This window comes from Podarcis vaucheri (genome assembly GCF_965113315.1).
Source record: "Podarcis vaucheri genome assembly, chromosome: 3".
In the NCBI taxonomy this organism is placed as follows: domain Eukaryota; kingdom Metazoa; phylum Chordata; class Lepidosauria; order Squamata; family Lacertidae; genus Podarcis; species Podarcis vaucheri.
The window spans coordinates 39144293-39166606 of record NC_138761.1 but is presented as its reverse complement, the minus strand read 5'-3'; the positions used below and the strand labels follow the sequence as shown (position 1 = coordinate 39166606).

Below are 22314 nucleotides of genomic sequence, written 5' to 3'. Positions count from 1 at the left end.
TTAAGATCGCCCGGGGCAGGCGGGGGGAGAAGGCAGGCGGGGGGAGCAAAGACTTTTGCCCCCCGCCGGCCTTCAGAAGAGGTCCTCTTCTGAAGGCCGGCTGTGGGCGAAAGTCTTTGCTCCCGACCGCCAGCATTTCCCTATGGGCTTTCGTCTTGCGATGCAAGCCCATAGGGAAATTCGTCTTGCGAAGCGCCTCCAAAACAGAAAACCCTTTCGTCTTGCGGGTTTTCCGTCTTGCGAGGCATTCGTCTTGCGGGGTACCACTGTACCTCTGACCAGGCCACTGTTTCCTTTGTTGAAGGCTGCTTCTACAATTTTTAACAGCCTTTTCAAAGGGGGCTTGGAACACCTCTTTTGTGAGAGATATCCCAATTTTGTGAGAGATACTTTGCCCGCCGTAGAATACAGAGATTAGCACAGTGCTTGCTTTAGCAGGAGCCAAGATGTGTTTGGGGTTGCCGTTTAGTATACCTTCACTAATAAGGGAAAATAATGCTGCCCTGGGAGCTGTCAGATTGAAGAATGAGATATTACAATGAACAAATTTTAGTCTTTGGAAGAGTAAATGGCTGTTAGTAGCAAGAGAAAGGTAGATGACGGCATGCCTCATTCACAAAGTTTCTGTCCTTAAGTTCCTTAAATACCGTATTTTTCGCTCTATAGGATGCACCGGATCATAGGACGCACCAGACCATAGGAGGGGGAGAACACGAAAAAAAAATTTTTTCTTGTTCTCCCCCTCTAAAACAAGGTTCGCTCTGTGCGTTCAAGGTTAGTTCACCCGAAGCCTCCGGAGCCCCGCCTTCCCGCTGCCCCCCGAGCTTGTGGGGCTGGTGGTGGGGGGAAGCGTTGCAGCCTTCCCCCCACCTTCGTACAGCCTTCGTAGCCTCCGCAGGGCAGCGGGGTGAAGGCACCCCGCTGCCCTGCGGAGGCTTTGCGCAGCTAACCCCAAGCTAGAACAGCGAGACAGAGCGCTGCACAGCGCTCCGTCTCCCTGTTCTGGCTTTGGGCTTAGCCGCGCAGCCTGCATTCACTCTATAGGACGCACACATATTTCCCCTTAATTTTTGGAGGGGAAAAAGTGCGTCCTATAGAGCGAAAAATACGGTAGGTTTTTTAATCATATCTAACCAATTCCACATGTGGAATAACTTCAGTCAGAGTTTCCCAGCCTATTTGGACCAGGGGGCACATCTAGAAATCTTGGAATTGTGGGCACTGTAAATTCCCATATTGCAGAAGAAACTGTCAGTGCTCAGAACACCTCCTGCCAGTGGCGAAAACATGCACACACACCCTAAAACTGACCAAAAAGCAAGTAACACTCTCCTTCAATAACACCCCAAAGCAAAAAAAAAAAAACCCTCAGCCTCAAAAAATAATAATAATGGTTTAAGCACAGGGCCCAGGCAAGCTCTAAAGAGTATGTTTGAGGATGTTGTGGTGCCCATGGGTGCCAGATTAGGAGCTCAGGCTTAAGTAAAGTTCAAGATACTTAATATTTTATATTGTACTTTGATATCTGAAATGATCATAAAATAGTATTCTAATATTAAATACTTAATAAAATTTCTGTAGTTTTACTAGAATAAAATTATTTTGTAGCATTTCTTAAATAGTCAATTTTTGGATTTTCCTGGGAAATGTATTCCATTATTCCCATATGTGGAAGTTTGTTGTGTGGGGATAGAGGTAGATAAGTAATAGGTCAGAGAAGAGATATGAATGTGGAAGCGTGGTCTGGAACTATGAGGAAGGGGCAAGTTGCCATGCACATACATATTCTAAATCCCCTAAACATGGAAGATATTAAGGTGCTGTCTTCATGTTTTATGTACTGCAGCTGCAAGGATGAAAGCCGAGTGTCTGGATTTTATGCCATGTACTTCCTAATGCATGTAAAAATAGCAGCGCCGCTCCCTGTTGCTGAAGAAAATGCTTCCCTTATCCAAAAATTTCATTTTTGTAGGTATACAGCTGCATCCCTTTCTGTTTTGCTTGTTATAAATTGAGGAAGGCATTGCAGAGTTCAGTTGAGGCTTCCATTATAAGAGAATCTAATGTTATGTAAAATTGGATTGTAATGATATGAACAGGTTCTTGCCACTATCAGCATCTGTGTAACTTCTAAACAAATATGTAATTTGTACCATCCAAAGAAAGGAAAAAGAAAACTGTTGTTTCATAAAATAACTGTCTTTTCAATTTCTTGAAGAAATTAGTGACCTCTACATATCCTTCAGCTGGACTTCTGAAAAATGCAGAAAGCAATACTAGCAATAGCATTCCATTCTGTAGTGCAGTTGTGCTTGCTACTAGCCACAAAAAAATGGTACTAGCCCACCTGCCTAAATGTTCAAAAATAAATAAGGTATGGCCTATCTCGTTCCTTCCCTGGGCTTATGTCTTGCAGAGAGAAGAATTTGAATATCCTCACAAGGATATCGCGTCATGACTCAGTCAGCACAACCCTCTGATAGAAAAGTTGCACATAGTGGCCATAAACCCACAGAAACTAAAACAGCAAGGAGTCCTCTTGCCTCAGAGATAAAATACCTTTTTTATAGCAATAAGGTTTTGTGGACTAGTGTTCACTTTACCAGGTGCATGGAATGTTATCCATGGGTTGGCAGGTACATCTACACAATAGCCAAATTGAAAGGAAATGCAATAAATTCCATGTTGGTTGGGTTAAGTCTTATGTATAGAAAACAATTCATTATTACCACAAAAGTGTTGATTTTAAGTCCACAAAAGCTTGCACGATAATAAAGTTCTTGGACTCTTGTAATACGTTTAGAGACTATATTTTTGCTGCCACAGGCTAACATGGGTGCTCCTCTGGAAATTGTGGAAGGCACCAGCTAAGCTTCATGGTGAATAATTTCTTCCCTTGGTATCAGTGGTACTTGGTAGTGGTTAGCTTTTGCTGGATTAGTGCCAGCATGTGGGAACTACAGTATACAGTAATAAGGTACATATTCCAGTGATCTGGTTTGCTAAGCCAAACCATGAATTTGCACAAAAATTGGGCTTATTGGCTCTTGGAAGACATGATCGCAGCTGCTTTACTCCTTTTCACTTGTTTTGTTGTTGTGCTGCACTCAGCTAAGCTTAGTTCTGCAAGACAAACTGCAAGTTGTAACCCTAGGACAAACTTTGGTTACAGTTTGTGGTTAATTTGGAGAGAGCTAAACCAGAATCCTGAACCTGGATGTCACAGCAAGTCGTAGAATCCTAGCAGGAGAAAACAAGCTTGCTTCATTTTCCATGTGACAGCCCTTTAGGTATTTGAAGATGGCTATCATATCTCCTATGGGATGTGGGTGGCGCTGTGGTCTAAACCACTGAGCCTCTTGGGCTTGCCGATCAGAAGGTCAGAGGTTCGAATCCATGTGACAGGGTGAGTTCCCGTTGCTCGGTCCCAGCTCCTGCCAACCTAGCAGTTCAAAAGCACTCTAAAAAGTGCAAGTAGATAAATAGGTACCACTCTGGCGGGAAGGTAAACAGCATTTCCGTGTGGTGCTCTGGTTCAGTGTTCCGTTGTACCAGAAACGGCTTAGTCGTGCTGGCCATATGACCCAGAAAAACTCTGCGGACAAATGCCGGCTCCCTCGGCCTGTAAAGCAAGATGAGCGCCACAACCCCAGAGTTGTCTGTGACTGGACTTAACTGTCAGGAGACCTTTACCTTTATCATATCTCCTCTCTCTTCTGTTTTCCAGGCTAAACAAGTCAGATCATGGCATAGCTCAGCAGAAAAGAGGAACAAATTGGTTGCATTCTCCTGTCCAACAGCTTGCATGTTCTCACTAAGCTATAGTTTGGTTTAGCATGATGTGTGAATCAGGCTACTGTGCAGAAAACCTCTGTTGATATATAATGCAGAAAATTGTGCCATTTAGTATCATCATTTCTTTAATAGGAAGGGAGCACAAGCAATTGGAATGCCATTAAAAGTTCCTGATTCATGAAAGCATTTCATAAAAAAGATTTAATACTACTACATAAATGCAAGGCTTTAGAAGTACAAATGCTTCAGTAACTATTTTTTTCTGAGGCCTAGTTGTTAGGTTGCTGATGAATGGGCAAATCTGTGTCTGGACTTGGAGACTGAGGGAGGAATTCAACACCAAGCTGTTAACAAATGTTCCATCTGTGCAGCATATCAGCTTGCCAGATGGAACAATCCCACCTTCCTTCTCCATGTGTTGTTCTGGGTTTCTCCTGACCCCCCCCTGAGCTTATTTCAGGGGGTGCACAGGGGGAGTGGAGAAGCCCCTTGTACAAGCAGAAACCCTTGTGTAGAGCTTCAACTGATGGAGTTCATTAGGAGAATCCTGCTCTATATGTCTAGACAAGGCTTAGAAGTATCCTCTCTGACACCTTTTGTAACATGTAGGATGTTATTGTATGGAGGGAACAATTAATAGTCATTTATCTGAATATTATAGACCAGTGTTTCCCAACCTTTTTTGGGCAAAGGCACACTTGTTTTATGAAAAAAATCTCGAGGCACACCACCATGTGGGGCACGTTACAGCCCCGTGACGTCAGCGCGCAGCGTCACGCCGGGAGGGACGCACGAAAGTGTAAGTTTCAATTTTCCCCCCTCCCCCTTGCCTTCCTTCTGTGCCAACCGCCAAAAAGCCAAGAATCATGGGACTGCCGGCGGAGGGGGGGAGGGCGAGCGGAGGCAGCGGCGAGCCCCGTTCCTCCCCATCCGCCCCATTCCGTGCAAGGAGCGCGAACAGGTGTGAGAAGGGGGTCAAACCTGCGGGTCGGCGCCGGAGAACCTCCAAGCTTTGGGGGTGGGGGGGAGGAGGCAGCAAAGCGAGGCAGGAAGGAGAGCGCGGCTTGGCTGGGTGAGCTTTGGCAGGGCCAGGGAATGAGAGCTGCGAGGCGGGCGCTGCGGACGGAGGCGCTGCCCGCCGAGCTCGCAGGCAGGCAGACGGCGAGAGCCCTGCGCTGGGCGGCCTCTCCTCGCCGCCGCCACCCCGCCTCTCGCCGCCCGACTCGCCCGCCTCCCTCCGGGGACGGCGCCCCAATCGAAAATTTGACTTTTTTTAAAAAAAAAATCGATTTTTTTAAATTTTTCCCACGGCACACCAGGCAACATCTCGCGGCACACTAGTGTGCCGCGGAACAGTGGTTGAAAAACACTGTTATAGACTGTAGATATTATAGCTGTGTATAATATAAATAATTTTATAATATAAATATTATAAAATATTATAAAATAATACAAATAAGACAGAGTAAAATCATTTTCTTAATTTGGTTACCTCTTTAGTATTTTATTCTTGTTCTTTTTATTATAACAGCTTCTGTAAGCTTTGAAAATCAAGAAAACACATTTTTTGAAAAACAAACAAACCCCAAAGTCTCCAAATAAGGAGTCCATACCTGAAATTCAGATAGTGCAGTCTAGGTTTATCATATCGTCTGCTGCTTTGAGAACTAGAATTATTTTTAGATGTAAGAAGGTAAACAGCAAACAATTTATGTTCAGCTGAGAGTTATAATAATGGCTGAGATATTGTAGAGTACTAGAGATTGCTAGCAGTATGGTGGCGCTAAAGCATACTTCAAAAATAGCAATTGTCTCCAGTTGATAGGTCCAGCAAAAGGCAAGCAATGTATAAATACTATTTTCCATCATGAAAATGTCACTGAGCTCTGGTATGAATATTGTAGGTTACCTTCAACAAAAATGTAGTGTACCTATTCTTGATATACTTGTACATCACTTTACATAAAGCCATTAGTGTGCAAATATTTCTGGAACTGGAGTCCATTACCCTACCCTTTTTCTCTGTGACTTGAAAATTAACCTATTCATTTGCTTCATAGTGTCTTATTTGTTTCCTTACTGTTTGTTTCCTTGTACTTACATAATGATTGACTTTTGAAACTCAGTCAACAGCGTTTAAACTATTCTTTGCCTTAAATGATGACACACAAGCTGTTGCTTTTTCCAGAATTGATAGCCCTGTTATTAAACACATACACAATGTCTGTCTTGCAATTTTGGTACCAGAATATGAATATTTGAAAAAATTCTATGGAGACTTAAAATTGAAACTAGCCTACCTTCTTAATGCTCAAAGTTGAAAATATCTCTGTCTGAACCATTTAAACTCTGCATCTTCCTTTTTTAGCTGGTCCTGAGATTTAATGGCTTCTCGGGGAAGCTGCAGCTTACTGAATTACTTCAAACAATCTAACTTCCAAGCAAATGGCACAAAAGTGCAGCATACTAACAATGCAGGTGTTGACTTAGCCTGCTGGTTTCATTTTTGTGATTTTTCCTCAAGGTAGATAATCTGTGCAAGTTGTTGACACAGAGTGTTTGTACTACTTGAGTGGAATAAGCACATTAGAAACTTTGAAGGTCTATGCTTGATTTTAATATTCAAACTGAGGCGTGTGTGTTCATTATGGCACTTAGAAATGTTATGTTTAATGCTCCTTTGTTTCACTTTGTGCTGTGGTAGGTAAATAGTATCACTGGGTTTCCTGCACACAGCAGAAGGCAAAGTGTTTGATTGAGAAGTAGGGTGGTGTAGGAGTTGGAAACTTCCATTGGCCCAGTTCTCTGAGGTAATCTGCTACGGTTACCTTGTTCAACCTACATTTTACCAGCCTTAATGGAATCAAGATACGCTATGTCCACAGCATTCCCCTGATCCATCAAACTTGTAACTCCATAAAAAAAGAAGAAATTAGATTTGTTTGGCATGACTTATTTTTAAAAAACCCGTGCTGGGTCTTAGTAATCACAGCATCCTTTGCTAAGTGCTCAAAGATGGACTGTTTAATTATTTGTTCTAGGACTTTTTCTGGTATCGTTGTCAAGCTCACCAGTCTTAGTTACCCATGTCTTCTCCACACACACTCTTTTTGAAGATGGGGACAACATTTCCCCGCCTCCAGGCTGCAGGGACATCACCTATTCTCCATTAATTCTCAAAGATTATAGACAGAGGCTCTGAGATTAAATCCTCAAGCTCCTTTAGTATCATTGGGAGCAGCTCATTAAGTGCATCAGGTTGTTTACATTCATTTAAAGTAGCTAGGTCTTCCCTCACCACCTCTTTTCCTATCTTGCACTGCAGTTCCCTTATTGCATTGTTTATTCTGTTCTCACCAAGTTCAACACTGCTTTCCTTTTGGGTGATGCCTCCCACTTTTCTTTCTTGTTGGAATTGTATGCATTTGTGCCTTCAGTATTTCACCTTTAAGAAACTTCCATCCATTTTTGGATTCCCTTAGCTTTGAGTATTTCTGACCATAGGAGTTCACCCAGTAGTTCCTTAAGCTTTTTGAAACTGGTCTTCTTAAAAGTCCAGACTGCATGTGTGACTACACTTAGCTTTCCCTTGCCTCTGCATCACAAAACCCAAGAGGATATGATCACTTCATCAATTAGATGATCTCTGTTGGTAAAGGCCAAGTGCAAGATAGATGGCTCCTTTGTTGCTTCTTCCTTCTTCTGGGAAATGAAATTATCAGTGAGGCAAGGGAGGAATTTGTTGGACCTTACATTCTTGGCAGAGTTTGAGTTCCAAAAGATGGGGCAGATGAAGTCTCCCATGACACCAATATCTCTCCTTTTAAAGTGTTTGGTAATCTGTTGTTTAGTATGTTGAATATTTGGTAATTTGTCTGGATCTGCTCCACAGTTCCTACTAGGAAAGTGATGGGAAGAATACAAGGTTGTTACCAAAGCCTTCTTACCCAGTAGAAGTACTTTTTGCCCAGTAACAGCCCTTGTGCTGCCTGATGAAATTTCAGAAGTCCATCTACATTTTGAATCTTAAATTATCTTTGGTTGTAAGGGTGAGAGATGAGTTTCATTTTAAAATAAATGTTACAGAAGAAAGTCATGGAGATATTTACTGTAGTGGTTAAAATGGAAGCTCTGAATTAGAAGACAACATTGGTCTGTTTCAGAGATATACTAATGTTGTGTTGCTTGTTGTGGTGCTAGGTAGTGATACACCACATCTGTGGAGAGTTGTAACATTCAAGTGAAATAATTAGTCTTTCTGTCATGTGTCGCTGAAAAGTGTATTTATGAAGATGATTTGGCTACTTTTATTTTTCTCCAACAGAGCACAACTATTTACTTCAGCAGTTGTTTACTTTTATTCTTGTTCTAGTCTGTCTCTCTCCCCCCTAAATAAAATAAACCGGTACTAACTACCAACAGGAATATTAAGCTCTCCTTTTCCCCCCTCTTACTCCAGGTCCAGCAAGACTATGAATCTCTGTTCCAAATGCTTTGCTGGTAAGTGGAATGTAAAGGTTTGGTTTTGAGATCTCTCTCTCTCTCTCTCCTTTTTAAAATAGGCAATCTAAAGCACATAGTTGGCATCCCCCTTGGAGTTTATGTGTGGGTGTCTGTTTCTTAGTGTGTGTGCATGAAATCAGATTCTCCTCACTCCGGTGCTTCATTTATTTGCTCAAGTTTGTTGAAACAATCTCCAATGTGTATAAAAGCAAGAGCCTCTTGCGTACAGGCACCAATCAAGCCTTCACTCAGCAAAGTTTACAGAACTCTGGAATGCCCTTGAACTAGACAACTCCTGTCAAAGCTACTCACATTAAGAGTTCAGATTGCAGTTTTAGAATTTCTAGTTCAATAGAGCAGGCTTTAATTATGTTAATTGGAACTAAGAATTGTGTTTGTAGCTCCAGTACTGGATGGGAAAATATTTCTGTTCCACCTGTAAGTCTCTAGCAATAGAAATATATTTAACTATATTGTCTAATGGTGGAAAATAACTCAATTTCCAACCTACAGCTTTGTTGCCTATAATCTCTTGTCACTATATAAAGTGCTTTTTACCGTGTTTCATTTTATCCTCTCATAACAGTAGTCACTATTATCCGCGTTTTACAAATGGAGGGCAAAGGCAAAGAGACAGACAGATATTTGCTCAGACGTGTGCAATACTGCAGTTGAGCAAGATTGTGAATTCTGTTCTTGTTGGTCTCATCCAGCCCTCTGACTTCTTTAAGTCTGACCTCTAATTTGGAGCAGAGATTCTTAGTTCCCATGTTCTGCAGCCCTGTAACATTATAGTCATATGACCAATGGAAATAAACCATTATAGAATTCTGTGGATTGACATACATAATGTAATATATCTACAAGCTAAGTCACTCTTGGCAAGTCCCATTATGTAAAGTGGAGGAAAGAGTGGTGTAATTTAAAGAGCGGTTGTGAGGATAAATGAATGAGATGAGTATTGTAAAACCTTTGAGTACATAAAATGCAGTCTGCAATTGAATGAACAAAGCCCTTTGTTGTGCCTTTGCTGCTTTTAAGTTACTAGGCTGTTGTAACAAAGTGCTCTTGAGATATTTAGCTTTTGCTGCTCTTGTTACAGTATCAGAATTACAAGGTAGCACTATATTAGTAGGAACACTTTTGTAGATAAGTATAGTTGAATTTGGTTGTGTAATTACGAGTGTTGATTTTTAGAATGTTGAAGTATTTCAGAGGCAGGCACAAGATATCAGCTGTTTCTCAAAGAAAGAAAATATGTTAAAGAACCATGACAGATTAAATATTAGGGTAATTGTTTTGTTTAAAATAGGCAGGAGCAACAGAGACAATAGATTTCCATTGAGATATAACCACACTTTTTATCTCTGCAGGAGATAGGCAACTTGGAGTATGCAAAGAGGAACATCCTATAAAACCCCATCACCCAATATTGGATATTTTGTAGCAGAAACCATAAGCCTTAAAAATTTAGCTTTGGAACTAAAGCAAATTTTATGAAATGCACTTAATATTTATTACTATTTATTAAAATACCTCAGTTGGTAGAGCATGAGACTCTTAAGTCTCATGGTCATGGATTCAAGCCCCATGTTGGGGGAAAAGATTCCTTTATTTCAGGGGTTGGACTAGATGACCCTTGAGGTCTCTTCCAGCTGTGATTTTGTGAAATATATATCCCATCCTTCTTCCCAAAGAAGTCCAGGGTGGGTGTAGGCCACAGATGCTTATGCTACAATAAATTTGCCTACCTTTTAAAACCCTACGGTATTCCTTTTCTGGCAAAACCAGATTCAGACAGACACCATTTTACATGTTGTCCATGTTTACATGTAACAATAAGTTATGAACCTTTACTTAATAAACTCTGCTAGTGTAGACAGCTGGATCACTTCCTATTTGCTCCTCCCTTCAGACTAGTGAATAAACAAGCCACAAAAGGGTCAGCTTAGTGCTGTGTCCAAACCCAGGATTGTGGTCTTTTTTTTACACTTATCAGAGAGTTAAGCAAAAACGTTTAGTGCAAATATAATGTGGCTGCCTAAATGCCAATTGTGTTCCATCATCATATTGTGTAAGAAGTCCTCTGATAGTATTATGACTGGCATTTTGCCTCTGAGACTTGAAAACAAGTTAATGTAGCACCCTGGGATTTTAGCCAGGCCACTTAAATAAGAAAAATGTTCAACTTTAATACAATGTAGAAGGTTAAAGGAATGATGGGCTTTACTTCTCATATACTGAAACACTCTAAAATGGGTATTTTTATAGTGAAATTTTTTCATGTTTACATTTAATTAGAATATTGCAAACTGAATGTATAAAGGAAAACCTGAGAGTTCTTGATTTTCACTTCATTTTCTTTCTCTCTTTTTTTTAGAAAAAAGAAATCCACACAATGAAACAGGTTAGTAAACCAACAAAATTAATTGAACTCCTGTAAAACAATTGTGCTATCCATGTCCATTGCACAGCCCAACACCCTTTGCTCCAGATCATAGAAATAAGAATGGAAATATGTAAATGATTAGGTCAAGTGAATTACACAAAAAGTGGTTGTTTTAATCCTTCATACTAATTTTTCCATATTTCACATTTATTGTGATCTCATACATCCTATGGTGTTAGGGAATATGCCTAACTGTCCTGAGGGTTTGCTGTACATCACTCATGGGACAATCTCTTAAGACTGGAGTAGGTAGGAAAAAGGAGAACTCAGGAAACTGGTTTCAGATTTTTGAAATGGCAAGTAATAAGCGACAAGATCAAAAGCTGCTTGGCAACCCCATTTAACTTGCTGTAAACAGTAGGGGCTCAGTATTCAAATAAAGGAAATAATGTAAAGTTTCACATAGAATTGGCTTAGAGTATTGGTGGCACAGGTGGTAAGGTTTTGATGTCTGGTTGCTGGAAGCCCCTGTTTGAGACCCTTCTCAACACCTACTAAATTGCTTAGTTGTGTCACTTTAATAAGGTCACTGGGCAGCTGGAGTGGCAGATCTTCTCGCCATAAACTGCTGACCTAAGAAGTTTACCTTTTTTTTTTGGATAAACTTGCATACTGCCCTTCAGCCATAGATCTCAGGGTGGTTCACAACATGAAAATACAAGATAAAAAACACAAAATATATAATAAAAGCAGGAAGAAAAACCAACCAATCCCCACACTCCCCATTATTCTAATTTATTATGCTCACACAATTATAAAAATAAATCAGAGAATTGCAGTTGATACAGTTTCAGATTAGTGAGTTGAACCTAAATCTTTGCCGTTACTCTTTTTACTTTATTGTCTTTTCCTTGTATTCATTGGGCACTATCTGTTTTGCAGAACAGGTATTTGTGCTTGTGTAATGGAACTTTCTGAGGTTCCCACAACCCTCCAGAACAGATTTGGGAAGGGCATGGGGTGTGGTGGGGAGATAGGAGTTCTGTTGTTTGAGTGTCGATCTTTATGCTGACACAAGTTAGTTGGATACTGCCCACTGCAGCCTTCAGGTAAATATTTAGTCTTGTTTTGCATTAACTGAAGTACTGAACCTGATAGAGCAATTTGGTTACTACAACAGACACCCTACATAATAGTAGAGACAGGGTGTGTGGAGTGATGGGAAAGTTTTAAATGTGCTGCCTGAGTTACTGAGCAATTGCCCCATACAGGCTCCCTGCATCCTGTAGGTTATCATAAAGGGGAAACAGATAAGAGTGCTATACTCTCCCCACCCCCAATTCTCCAAATCTGGACTCTTTAGCCCAACTACTTATGATGTGATGAACAACAATAAGGCTGAGAGAAATGTTTCTTTACTTTCCTTTACTCTGAAGGAATGGGAAGCGGAGGGGGACAAGTGGAGATGACAAAAGACTTAAAAGGGAACAGACCTACTGTCTTTCCAAACTATTTCCGAGCCACAGCAGTAGATTCTGAAAAATATGCTAATGTGTTCATTGAAAATATTTTATAAATGTGATGGTTAATTAAGCAGCTTAAAGCTACTGCATCTCCAGCGGATCTTTTCTTTGTCAGTTGTTAATAGATTACACACACACACACACACACACACACACTTTACCAATGTTTAATTGTTTTTTAAAAATATTTTTTGTGTTTTTAACAGCTTTTTTTGCTGCAATCCACCTTAGGTCTCTGTCAGGAAGAAAAGCAGGATATAAAGTGTTGTTGGTGTTGTTGTTGTTGTTGTTGTTGCTGCTGCTGCTACTACACCAACAACAACACAGTTTTTTGACCACAGAGTAAGGAGAGGCATTTAAAGTAGAAACTGAGGGCATTCTCAATTTAAAAAGTGACACATTATAAACACTGGAGAAGGGAGAAAGTAGTTTTGTAAGATGATTAAAGGGAGAACAATTCATTTATTGTGTCGTGAACCTTCATAGGCAAGTCTTTCAATTTGTACGAAGCTTCAGTAATTTTTAATGTTTCAGTTTGTGCCTTCTGATGTACAAAATGCTTTGAGATCATTGCTCCTTTCAGTTGCCTTATGAAGTAGATCACTATTGTTGTTGCTCTAAAACATTGGTTTCTGAGGCCTGAGGGATTGTAAGACATTTTTCCAGCGAGTCAATAGTGTGCAGAGATAAAAGCCCCATACCTGATCCACTGGTTGATACTTGATAGCAAGACTTTTTTATCCATACTGCTACATAATAGGAGTATGCATTGCAGCTGCACAGCATGCCCTAAAATAGTAAGCCTGAATAATGTGATTGATTTGCTTTGAGCTACATCATGAAATCTTCCCTTTCGGCCAGCTGTTCTGGCAAGTTAAAATAATATCAAATATAAACAAATTCTACAAGATAGAAGAAAACATTATTGTTGACAGTGGAGCGAGTTTAAATGCTTTATTCCAGAATAGATTTTTATTTCGGCACCTTGGCTTTTTTCTATATTAGTTTATGTATGTCTGCGACAAGAAAATAGAATATAACTGTGCGCTAAATGGAATCTCTCCTGTAAAGTGGGTTTACTTAAATCAAAATTGTCGTGGTTTTATCTTCACTATAGGTTTAGAAAACTATAAAAGCTGCTTTAGTGCCCAATCATTATGCTTCAGATTAGTGCTTCACCTCTCTTTGTGGCAGGTTGAAGGACTCAACGTGTCATTTTATGGGCTTATCAAATTGGCTCATTAAGTGACTAAAGGCATCATTCTCTTCTTTAATAGAAGAACTTTGTGCGCTCTTTCATCTCTTCCACCTCACCCTGCCACCTGACTCCTGAATTGTTTTTAGATTCACAGTGCTCCCTGCTGCTGGTACAAGAATCTAGAACTGTGTAGGACTTTATATTCATCTATCACTTTAACAGGCTCTATTCAAAAACCAAATGTGGGTGTGTTACGGAGATAATGTGAAGCTATTGTTTAACCTACATACAAGCTTGACCCTCTTGGTCCTGGCACTAGAGTCTTAAGTTTCAACAATGCTATCCACTGCAATGCAAATATAGCACAATTTGCCCTGTTAATGTTTCCTTAAGAATTTCCAAATACTGGCAATTTGAATATTTCAGATCTCCCATTCTATATTGAAATTTAGTAGCTGGCTGTCAGCAGAAAGAAATTTCCAGATGCACAATAGCAGAGTAGGACGTGCTTGCATTCCATGAAAGGGGGAGTTGTGCTCTGAGCTGTCTGTTCAAGAACATCCTCTTGTGAATAGGAGGGCTGCAGTACAATTTCTCCTGCATTAAAGCCTGATAGAAGTTGGCACCTCAATTTGTGTTTCTCCATTAGGCCAGTGCTTTGTGGTGTATTTTAACAGCATTCAGGCTTGCCTTTATAGCCGTAGCCTGTTGAGTGTCTAGTGCAAGACTGTTGCTGAAGTCATTCTCCGACTAGCATTGTGAAGCTGGCAGTACTCTGTGTTCCTGTCTGTTTTATACGGAACTGATTTAGCATGCTTTTAAAAATGTTAGCAGCATAACTATTGCTTTAAATGGTAATAAATGTACCCCATAGCTGTATAAGTGTAGATAACAGATCCATCTTTCCACTCAAAATGTATGTAGGTCTTTAAAATATCCAAAATGCTTACATTATATAGCTGACTTGTTGTGTTTTGCTCACAAATTAACATTTTTAGATCAGGGGAAGGGAACAAGTGGACCTTCAGGTATTGTTGGGCTCCCATTAGCCCCAGGCAGCAATGGCCAGGGATAATGAGAGTTATAGTCTGACAACATCTAGAGGGCGCCACATTACCCATCCCTGTTTTAGATTAACAATTGAGTTACAACAGTGCAGAATGAGAAGTTGAGAGGGGGTGAGTATATTCCAAATCTGATGATAAAATCTATTTAAAGTAATACCTCTGGTCATCACATTCGGTTCCCAGATGGATTACAAAATGGAGATAATAAAGCCACACAATAAAAACAGCCAGCAGATAAAACCAGAGCAGTCAGCAAGAGTTTAAAATGCAGAAAAATACTTTAAAAGCCTGAGAGACTAAAAAGGGTTTTGCCTAGCACCAACAATGAAGAAATGTTGGTGCTAAGTAAATGTTCCTGAGGATGGTGGTGCATTGATTGAGTGCCATAGCCAGAAGGGCTCTCTAGTTGGCATATGCTTCAGGTCTAATAAGGGAGAAGGAGACAGGGTGATATCTTAGGGTTACAGGATAAAGGGTTGAAAGCATTCCTTCAACTACTTAGATTCCAACTATCAGAAAGGAGAGTTGGATCCAATTACCCATTCCATGGATGGGTCCCCCTTTATTAACTTCCTTGAGAACCTTTGATATGTCGTTGGAATATCATATCAATATGGCTTAATCTAGGACATTTTAATTCTGTAAAATGTTACATATTTACTGTTAAATGGTAACTGTTGGATGCTAGCCATCCTAAAGGTCTGAATCCTGCTTTAGCTTTTTGACACTTCCCCATTCTGGTCCTTTGAATGCCTGGCAGACTTCACAAACCATCACTGAAGTTTTGTGGTCAAAGACATATGGAAAGCCTTTCACAAATATATGTGTATGTGACGCTGTGCATTCTCCTCTCCAATTAAGTGTGTCTGATTTGTGTTATGACTTCGTAATAGTCTCGCTTCATACTTCTTCTTAATATCGTGTTCTCAGTTCTTGACCATTAACCTTGCTCTGCGCAAGGCCTGCTGAAACATCATATCTAATTTAGTCCCCTGTGTGTGCATGTTCTCAGATGACTTAGTTGTGAAGAGACTTTTCTATGTTGACAGTGTGAAGGAAGCTAAGGGCTGGTCAGTATGATTTCTTTAGTTCACCATCATTATTATTATTATTATTTTGGTAGCACCTGTTCTTTTGTTGCATGTATGCTGACTGGAGTGGGAGAGAAGGAATCTTCTCTTCTGTCCATGTTTAGCAATTTAGTTGAATTATGGAAAAACTTGTCCTCTGTTTTCTGTATTTGCTCATTTGGAAACCTTGTATAGTTTATAAAGACACTAGTGATTTGTTCCCCAGCCTCCCTGTAGAGTTGGTTCCATATTACAATCTAATTCCACGTCCGTGTCGTGCACTCCTGAGCCGTTAATTTGTACATTTCGATGCAGTTTGTTTCATCGTGTTTTTGTAATCCAAACTGAATGTAACGAGCTGTGTGCTTTTGGGACCTTGCCTTGCCTTGCCAATTAGAACAAGTGGTTACTGAGAGAGAGTATGTTTTAAATAAAACATGGCACCGCTGAGTGGGATTAAAATCCTTTGGGAGTAAAAGGAACTGTTTAACTCTTTCTCTTCAAAAAGGAGACCAACCTATGAGAGAGTGAATTTCAAAATGCCAATAATACATTCCTTTTTTGAAGGGTAGCCAAATTCATCCTTTCTTATTGTCATAATGTTTGTCATTAGAAACATGCATTATTCAGAGTTGTTTGTGGTTTATAGAAATACAGTACAATGCTCCATGTCTTCAAGGCTTCTGCTAATTGATAGCAAGCGGGGTGGGTAAGCGAAAGACAAGAATTACCTAAACACCCTCTTTCTTTATTGCTCTCCCGACTTAGAATGACAAGCAATTAAAATACTAACCTTGATAGACCTAGAATCATTGTGGCCTCCAAGAATTATGGTGAGAAGATTAATTTAACTTGTTGCTGGCATTAATTGGCTTGTAATGAGCACTGGCCTCCTGTGAACACTTTTAAAATAAGAAGGTCATACTGAACTGCTAATAAACCCTGTTATAGGTGGGGTAGGAGGTGGCCCAAGGTGCCATCATTTCAATTCAGTAAGTATACCATTCCCAACAAATTTCTTGACTGTTACATACTATTGTTTGTCAAGACGGAGATATATATATATCTATACAGGACTTCAGGGGGTGTATCTTCTGTGCTGACTTCTTGCAGCATTGCCAGAAACTAGCCACTGGTGTCTTGTGTACATTATGATTCACCAAAAACAAACTTACCTCTTGAGAATGGTAGAAAGTGTCAAAGAATTACTCAAGGATACACAGAGTAAAATAGAAACCATTTATTTTCTTGTAAGCTCTGTTTACCTCAGGACAAAGTTGTTTCCAGTGAAACAATATGAACCATATTTCTTCTTTACTTCGATAATGGTTAGTAGGTCTTAGGCCTTGCCCTCTTCCCTGAGTTGTTTATCTTCTTCTAAAAGGAAGACACAGGCAGTGTACTTGGAGGCAATGCCTTTTGTGGGTTACCTTTAAAGCACAAAAATGCAGTTCATTTCTGTATAGCCCATCACCCATTGTATTCCTGACATGATTGTGACTGCATCTTTCTTCTTATTTGTTAAACTGTAATGGACACTCCTGGCTTTGTGTATAATGTAAAATGATGACCCCAAATGCCATTTACCCACTTCGTTTTAGGGGCCCTATAACACACCACGCAGAGGCAAAGCCTGGTTTGTTACAGTAATGCACACAGGCAAGTACAAATTAAGTCATATTAATTTAAAAACCTGCTTTCTGATCTCTCAAACATTTTTTCTCCATGTGTGGAAGGTGCCTAACTGGAATTCACAAGTTTGAGTTCAGATACTGGAATATAAGAAGTACAGTGGTACCTCGGGTTACATACGCTTCAGGTTACAGACTCCGCTAACCCAGAAATATTACCTTGGGTTAAGAACTTTGCTTCAGGATGAGAACAGAAATTGTGCTCCATCGGCGCGGCAGCAGCAGGAGGCCCCATTAGCTAAAGTGGTGCTTCAGGTTAAGAACAGTTTCAGGTTAAGTACGGACCTCTGGAATGAATTAAGTACTTAACCCGAGCTACCACTGTAGTGCCTTTGACTGCAACTGGTGTTCATAAGTGATGTACGAAAGACACATTGAGGCCTTTCCTCCAGCTGACCATAGGCATTATTAAGGAATGTAGGTGAAGTGTTGTTTCTTTCTGAGCGTGTTTGTGTGTGAGAGAGAGATGGGGGGGGTAGTTTGCAACTTTAGAACAAATATCTAAAGTTGTGCTAAAAAGCAGTTACGTAGGAAGGAAACCAGGACACAGGCTTGAGCATTGGCTAATGGATCTCGGCAGCCTACTGCTTTAGGAGATGAGTTGCCAGATGCGCCAATAGTTCACTACACAGTGCATTACACTCTTCAGGTCATGTGCTTGCAAAAGCATGAAAAACTGTTGCCAGGTCAGGGCAGAATCATAGCAGAGCATTTGTCACTTCAGGAATAAAATTTGAATTCCCTGCTTCTGTTTCCCTCTTGTGGTGCTTCTTACAAGAGCAGCAAAACACCTATCTGATAACCTATATCCATTTCCGCTCCGCCCAAAGTGACTGGCTGAGAAATTATCTTGAAGATAATAACCAGGCAGTGGTGCTTTCTGAAGTATATGTTTATAAATCTCCCAATAGTGTGGGCTTAGTTAACAGTTTTAATGCAGCTTTTCTGAGCATGTTTGCTATTCATTGTCTTAACTACAAACCTCATTGATGTATTGTGTAGTTTGATCCATAAAGAGAATTTCAGGATCTTTTTAAGAAGATGTTTTTATGCAGCTAGCATCTTAAATTGACTAACTCCCTTAAAAAGAAATATGCAATACTTCACATTCACTAGTCTATGCTTGAAAGCAAGATCCTTCTGAATTTTGTCTTTATTATGCCAATTATAAAGTTTAGTTACCTCAATTATGAATTGATATTATTTAGCCCCATTCCTTTGAATGCAAGTTCTCTAATATTGCAAGATATCATATATCAAGTATATAGTTAATACTGCCTCTATCTTCTTTCATGTTTATATCTGGCAAATGTGAGATGTCCAGAATTATACTAACCAATATTAGTTTTTATTACAGTTATGTAACTCCCTTAGCTTCAGTATTGTAGCACACAAGCAGAGACCACCACTCATGTCTCAGGGAACTCAATTGATCAGTTTATTGTTTGGTTAATAACACTGTCATTTTCTTGGATACCACAGAGTTAGGCACTTGCTAAAAAGAGATCAGTTGCCAAAATAAGGAGCAATGCTCTGTACATGAGTTCCTTCCTAAAAGAGCACTATGAAGGTAGCAGTACTGTGTCCTCTCTTTAAGAGGGCATACTTGGACCCAGGAGTGCTTAACAACTATTGCCCATGTCATGGAATTTGAATCAAGTAGTATTCATCCTTGCTCATGCCACATCACCAATAATAAAGATTCTGGAATTGGCCCTTCATTACAATTGATGCAGAATTGTTCTTTGATACACAACTAGATCGTGTTGTCTCAGCAATAGTGACTGCATGATAGTTTCATAATACGTGTGTGTGTGTTTTGTTAACAACACTATTTCTTTTCAGATTTTGTTGGAAATGCAGGTTTTGACTTTACTTGGTTTTGCTGTTTCATCTTATTGCAGCCTGTTTTGATGTCATTAGACTCAGTGGAGGACAGTGATAAGGCTGTGCTTGAATAACCTGATTACCTTTTTCGTTACACAGATGAATTACTAACTGTTGATTCATTTGCCATTTGCGATCCATGAAAAGGGATAGGATTTCATATTCTGCCAGCGTTATGCAGTGTAAAATGATGTAGCGATATTAAGGCAAGCCGTAGAATGTTTATATACATACCAGAAGAAACTATATTTGGTATTAAACTGAGAAGTGGCTAAACTTTACTTTGCCACGTGTTAGCAACCTGATGCGCTGTTGTAGCTGCTTTAATTAAACCTACAGTCTTACCAGATTTCTGGCTGAAATTTTCCAGAAGTAGTTTAATTCAGCGCCCTTCCCTTCAACCATGACTCTGCATTTTTGGCTGTATAAGACACTTGACCTTAAAAAAACCCCAAAAAGCTCAGAAGCAACATGGGCTGGAAGCTTAGAATGGAAATAGTTCTAATTAAAGAGCAACATATGGCCTTATTCAAGAGTAAAAAGCTTTTGATAATAGTTCTGAGGGTTTAAAAGTCAAATTAAATATGCATAGTCAATCAGTTTTTGTTGTTTTGCATAATGCATAGCAAGGACTGCTTCACTGTATACATTAGGACTTTCTGTCTAAACACAAAATGTTACAGAATTACTGGTCTTGCTTCAAATACTGAAGACAATTGTATTTTAATGCTTACATTTTTACTTTCTATATTTAGCATGTTTAATTTTAATAATGCCTCTAGCCATTGTGTTGGCTCCCACAGATGAAACTTTTATGTGCTGACCCTAAAGGCAAGCATGCTTAGGAAGTAATATTGCAGTTTAACTCACATTTAGCGTTACCAGTGGCCTCACAACTACACACATATAAAAGTGATGCATTTCCTACCCAGCATTCTTACGAGTGTATCTGTTGGTCCTATCACCCACAGCTGTGTGAATCAACCCTTTAGCTTTCTGTAGCTTATTAGATATAACTAGTAGTTTTATGCAGCACAAGGGACTCTTCTCAAACATAAATATACCATTATGAAAAGGAGTTGAGGGCCTTCAGATACTGTTTGACAATTAGATGTTAAGACCCCTATAGTATTTATTTTTAAATGATCCCTTGTTTTCCCCCAGAAATGCTGCTTCCAGATGTGTGTATATAATCAATAACCCTCTTTTTATACCATCCGTGGTTGAAGGCTACTGCTGTTGTCTGATAAAAGCACCTCTCTGTGTCACATAACTATAAGCAGTAGACTTTGCTAAGAAGTCATAGTCTATACAGTCATACCTTGGAAGTCGAACGGAATCTGTTCTGGAAGTCTGTTTGATTTCTAAAACGTTCGGAAACCAAAGCGTGGCTTCTGATTCCTGCAGCCAATTGGAAGCCACGCCGGACGTTCAGCTTCTGAAAATCATTTGAAAACCGTAACACTCACTTCTGGGTTTCGATCATTCAGGAGCCAATTTGTTCAGGAGCCAAGACATTTGAGATCCAAGGTATGGCTGTAGTTTACATTTACTTGATTTTATGATGATCTTGTCCAAGGTTTTCTGCCTTAAATATGTACATACCACACTGAGTTGCTTTCTGAGAGTGGTGTGGCGAAAGCAACCTCTCAATTCAAGGCAGGCTCTCCAAAAGCATTCATCACCTCTCTTAAAATCTGGCTTCCTCATCACTTATTTATGTATGTATTTATTTGCTACATTTGCATCTTACCTTTCCTGCAAGATATTCAAGTGTCACCCATACTCTCCTGCCCTTCATTTTATCCTCTCAGCAACCATGTGAAGGAGGTCAGGCTAGAAGTGTGTGACTGGTCCAAAGCCACCATGTGAGAGTTTCATGGCTGAGTAGGATTTTGAATCCCTGGCACAACTTACTCAAAAGCTCCTTAAATCACAGTAATGGACATGGCACAGCCAAGGGAGGGCAGGGAGGGGCAGCTGCCCCCAATCAATAAAAAACCAATAAAAATACATAGCACTGAGGTTCTGCCCCCACAACAAATTGCTTTCCCCCCAATAAAAGGCCTGCCCCTAATAAAAATCCTGGCTTACGCCCATGTTGCTCAGTGTAACGATTTTAATCTGATCACCTTTTCCCCCTCTGTGTTTACATTTGAATAAAAAGTAAATAGCGCAGTAGTAGTAGGCAGCTTTTCACTCTGGGCACCAAAGAGCCCATCAATCCATCTCACAAACCATCTCACAACAGGTATGCCACCTAGTTATTGCTGTTCTTTCCATTAATGCATAAGGCAAATCTCCTTTCTATCTGGGTTCTTACAGCAGCCTGATACCCCTTTTCTTGTGACCTCACCATGCAATTGATTTGACACCATCTGATCTGCTAGTGTGAGGCAGGTATGAGATTTCCAAGGGAATAGGGCAAGACTTGGCTCAGAGGGCTAATGACAGGGAGTGAAAGCAACTGGGGCATCTGGTAGGACTGCTTATTCCTTTCCCTTCTGAGTTGCAGATGTCTTTTGAACATGTTTGGAACAGTTCACAGCCAATGAAGACACTGTCCTTTTGCCAGCTGAAGCAAGGTTTATGTTGCCTTAGAGAAGGCTGCTTCTGGCACATACTGTTCTGGTATCTGTTGACAATTAGAAGCTAAAACCTCTGTAGTTGCACTCCAATGGCTTTCTTGGCACTTAGACTAATATTTTTCCTTGATAAAAATGAATTTGTCTTCTGAATTATACCTGTTGATCTGAAGCAAATGGAAAATGTTCTGCGTGAAGTCTCAACCTTTTACCTTTCTGATTTTTCCTGCTGACTGTAAACTGAAATTATTGTTGTTAAAAGAAATTCTCTCCTGTGTAAGTTAATATTGGATTGTACAGAAAAGGTATTAACAGGCTCTCAGATGTGCCCTGCCCTATTAGCAAGAATATACAGTGATACAAAAATGAATTTGTCAAGAGTTTTATAGCTCTATGATCTATGGTACAATATTAATCCTGCTGCAGTGTTATTAAGTCATTTTTCATCTCCTCTCAAATTAATGTTGACGTTCAATTACTGGAATTGTTCTTGTCCCCAGATTAAAACAAAAAAGGAAAAAATCTTCCCTGCTAGAATATTAAAATTAATTGTAGTATAAGCAGGGCCTTGCTTGAAGTAGAATCCTCCTACAAAGATTATAGTGT

The 22314-nt window shown here is 39.9% G+C and overlaps 1 protein-coding gene across 1 annotated transcript in view; it reads left to right on the top strand.

The window, feature by feature from the left end:
- ZFAND3 (zinc finger AN1-type containing 3) overlaps positions 1 to 22314 on the top strand; it is a 135171-nt gene that overhangs the window by 37161 nt on the left and 75696 nt on the right. Inside the window, exons 2-3 of the mRNA XM_082214900.1 lie at positions 8255 to 8295; positions 10679 to 10705. Of these exons, the coding sequence (XP_082071026.1) occupies positions 8255 to 8295; positions 10679 to 10705 (68 nt within the window). The remainder of the gene's footprint in view (positions 1 to 8254; positions 8296 to 10678; positions 10706 to 22314) is intronic.